Raw genomic sequence first — 4,235 nt, forward strand, 5'->3', positions numbered from 1 at the left:
GGGGGGGGGGTGTCTGATAATGTTTTTTCACTTGTGATGTGATTATAACTGAAGTAAGAAAACAACAGAACCGAATCACTTGTCATGTTTTATTGCTTCTCCGTCCTTTTGATCAACAAAAGTCGGTTGAGTGGCGTGAAATGAAAGGAGGGAAACGACGGTGTAAGCAGAGCGTGGACGTGTAGAGGAGGGAGATGAGAGGATGTAGTGGTGGTTTGACAACAGCTTCAGTTACTGGACTTAGTGGTTATTTGTACAGAAGGAAAACTACAGAACAACATGAGGAGAAAACAGAGGTGAAGTCTGCTCTCATCTAACGAGCAGAAAAATCACATGTTAAATCTTAATTAGCTCCTGAAACACGTGAAACTGCATCTGATGCTCTGAATGAAGCTTTACGTGATTCCTGATGCACCATCAGACACACGGGGTCACGGCAGGTGTCACCTCAGGATTCTCACTCCGTTCTGATCTTTGAATAGACGTTTAAAATGAAATGACAAAATAAAAACTACAACAAAGTCTAAACAGAAAATACACACGGAAAATAATGGAGTCAGAAAACTGAAGGGAAGCCAGCTCCCTGTGACACACACACACACACACACACACACACACACACACACACACACACACACACACACTAAATAGGTGTAGATGACTGAGTGGTGTGGAGGGTTTTTCTTCGCTGGCAGCATCTGCAGCAGAGGACTGTCACTATGATGACGATGATGAGGACTGTGAGCAGGATGAAGACTATGCCGACCCACGCTCCGAGACTCAGCTCTGCAGAGGCGAAGAGACAAAGAGACAAAGAGACAAAGAGACGTCACAGTGAGACACAGGGATCTGCACAGAGCACCTGACCTGTCGCGACCTGTTTGTATTTTCTGTTACACCTGTTGTGTCACGGGTCAGAACCGACATCACATATGTTCCTGTTATGAAGAACAGCTGTTTACATCTGTGGTTTCATGCAGCTGTTCCTGCGTCACGAGCTGCACAGACTGACAAACTGCTGTACAACAAAGAAACGCTTTCCTTGCACGGAACCTCAGTCTGGATTCAGTTCTAAATATTATGATATACCAGCATTCATATGATTTAGGTTCTAATGTTCTTGTTTCATTATTCATGTCGGTTGACAAAGTTTTCATTGTTGAGGATTTAATGAAAATGAAAAACGAAAATTGTTTCGCATCTAAACTTGAAAACAAAATTGATCGAACACAACATTTTATATGTTTTTACTCAACATACATATATTCACATGTTAAAGGATCATTTACCTTTTTTATGTTTAATAACTGAGTGAATTGTTTTGAATTGACATGTATTTTCCAGGTGCAGCAGAGGACGGGGAGGAGGTGTGTTAGGGGGCGGGGTTGTCCAGCAGAGGGCGGCACACACCCGACAAATCTACACACACACCACTGACATGAGTTTTCATGAGGCGACGCACCACACACACACCACAGAGCTGATGGCGGCCATGACAGTCAGCTTTTCACATTAAAAGTTTCCTCCCACTGACTGTCTGCAGTCTGCTGCCCCTCACTTTGTTTTCTGTGGCGTGATTTGATTTTCATGTGTCACGTTAAATTAAATGTCATAAATACAAATAGAAATAAATCAGTTATAAATAAGTTATAAAAGACAAAAAGCAGAATAAATAACTGCCCCTTTAACATGTGTTTCCCTTTGAACCTGACACTCTCCTGCAGAGACACTGGCCATGAAGAAGACAAATATATGAGGATGGCTGTTGTTTTTCTTTTCTTTTCTTTGTTTTCCATGAATGAGTTTATTTAGTTGAAGCCTCTGGCATGAAACAAACACTTCAAACAAACACATCTCCCATAATCCTTTGTTGTTTTTTCTCTTTTCTGATTTCTAACTTCTCCGTCTCAGTCAAAGCTTTTATTTAACTTTAATGCAACTGCACATAAAGCTCCTGGTTTCCCACAGTTTTTCTAAATATAAAAGTATCAGCTCAGCAGATGTTTAATGAGGCGGGAAATGCTTGTTTCTCGGTCTTTGAGGATCCACAGAGTGAACGTGAAAGAAACTGTGTTTACAAAAACCTCCTGCGGGCTCAGACACTTCTGCAGCTGATGGACTCTGTGCTGCTTTTTCTGAGAACAGACTAAAGAACCTCTAATCCGTGAAAACCACAAGCAGGACTCATGATCTGAGCCTCACGAGGGCCGAGGCTTCGTCACTGTGGAGACGTGTTGTAGGACGTACCTGCGCCGTTACTGTTCAGTCCCTCCAGAAATGATTAACGCAAACTCGAACAATCCCCGTGAATTCTGTGTGTAATTACATTTTGATTTGACTAATTTGACGAATCATCAGAGTTTCTCTCGAGTTGAACCAATCACAGCAGTCCCTGATCAACACCTTGATGATGTCACTTCCTTGTTTGTGGTGTTGAAGCATGTTGTGAAGCTGCAGACGCGTGTGACATCACTGTTAAAGACCGAGTGAAGACGTTCAAACATGTTTAAGAATCTCTTCTTCTTTTTCCCTATTAGATTTAGTTGCCTTCGATTTTTAATGAATTATTATTATTATAATTATTATTATTAATGAAGATAGAGACAATTTTTGCTATTTTTTTTTCTACCGTAGTTTCATTGCATAAAAAAAAAATGAAAACATCTAAAAACATCTCAAAAGTTGCAGCGAAAATTAGATAAAGCTGCAACAATCCCCCAAATTCTGGAGGGGTTACTCTCTCTGTAGCGTAGCGTAGCGTAATTTAGCATAGCATAGCATAGTCTAGTGTAGCGTAGCCTAGTTTACTGTAGCGTAGCGTAATTTAGCATAGCATAGCATAGTCTAGTGTAGCGTAGCCTAGTTTACTGTAGCGTAACGTAGCGTAATTTAGCATAGCATAACATAGTCTAGTGTAGCTCTAGTGTAGCGTAGCCTAGTTTACTGTAGCGTAGTGTTTTTACCTGGCGGGGCGGAGGAGTCCGACGTTGAACACAGCTGTTGGCTCCAGGCTCCCTGCTGCGTGGCTTTGGGTCTGGAGGGGATGTAAGCCGCCACCATGAAGCAGTAACTCTCTCCTGCGTCCAGCTTCAGCTCAGCCACGCTGGAGTCAGAGACGAATTCTCTCTGTCAGGGAAGAACACCACATGTTACCTACACCTGTTAGTACTTACCTGTACTTGTTTCTACCTGTGTGTACCTGTGTGTACTTGCCATGCGTGTATTTCCAGACTTGTAGTAGCTGATCTTGTACTTGAGGTCGCTCTTGAGAACGTCTCTGATGCTGAGCTGCCTCCCTCTCTCATGGTAACTGGTCAGAGGGTCCGTGATGTTCACCATCACTCTGCCGCCGTCTGCAGCCTCCACGCTGTAGGTGGGGGCACTGATGTTACCTGAGGAGAGAGCAGGTCAGAACACCTGTCAGTCACATGATGGTAACCTCAGTAACCTGCTGTGTGTGTGTGTGTGTGTGTGTGTGTGTGTGTGTGTGTGTGTGTGTTACCTACTGTCTCTGTAGGGGTTGAAGTGAGGGGAGTAAGTGTGAGGTGAGTTCTCTATGTCGTCGCTTTGATCTGTCACGACATTAGCCAAGTAGGTCCTGAAGACATGAACATAGTTCACACACACACACACACACGCACACACACACACACACACACACACACACGATCTAGAATCACCAGGAGATTCTTAAATGTGATTAAATATGACTGAAAGTCAGTTTAAGGACACAAAGACAAGATAAGATGAAGGAAGGACAAAAAAGAAGAGGAACTCTGATTCTAAAGTCTGATAAAGAAGGTATTTCCTGTCTGAAGCAGAGCCTCAGGTGTGGCGCGCCCACCTGTCGTAGGGTACGAGGTAGGTGCTCAGGTCACACTCTGTCTCTGACACTTGGATGCAGATGTCACAGTCCTCCCAGGTACCGGCATCCACCCTGAAAGTCACATGACAAAACACACGGAACAGGTGAATAAAGCCTCAAATAAAAACTACAATCACCTACCTGTGGTCGTATCCCTCCGCCACTCAGACTAGTTCCAGGTCACAGTCATAGAAAATATGGGTCACAGTGAACTTGACATTTGACCTTTGACCCCCAAAATCTACTCTAAGTGAAGTTCCTCTGGCGAAACGTTAATGATCCATGTTGTCTCTCCTGTAATTCTGTACTGTACCACTGTGTGTGTGTGTGTGTGTGTGCGTGTGTGTGTGTGTGTGTGTGTGTGTGTGTG

At 43.5% G+C, this 4,235-nt stretch overlaps 1 protein-coding gene across 1 annotated transcript; it reads right to left on the bottom strand.

Annotated features, from left to right (window-relative positions):
* Window positions 1-75: 75 nt before the first annotated feature.
* On the bottom strand, window positions 76-3,980 carry LOC111649041 (tissue factor-like; the record flags this gene model as incomplete). The annotated part of the gene is made up of 5 exons (XM_023398779.1): window positions 76-786; window positions 2,964-3,126; window positions 3,214-3,392; window positions 3,507-3,598; window positions 3,845-3,980. Coding segments are annotated over 5 exons (713 nt in total), but the record flags the coding sequence as incomplete, so codon positions are not given.
* Between the last annotated feature and the right edge of the window lie 255 nt (window positions 3,981-4,235).

The sequence above is a fragment of the Seriola lalandi genome, unplaced genomic scaffold (genome assembly GCF_002814215.2).
Source record: "Seriola lalandi dorsalis isolate HSWRI2012SDOR001 ecotype SW California unplaced genomic scaffold, Sedor1 jcf7180002049883, whole genome shotgun sequence".
Taxonomy (NCBI): Eukaryota; Metazoa; Chordata; class Actinopteri; order Carangiformes; family Carangidae; genus Seriola; species Seriola lalandi.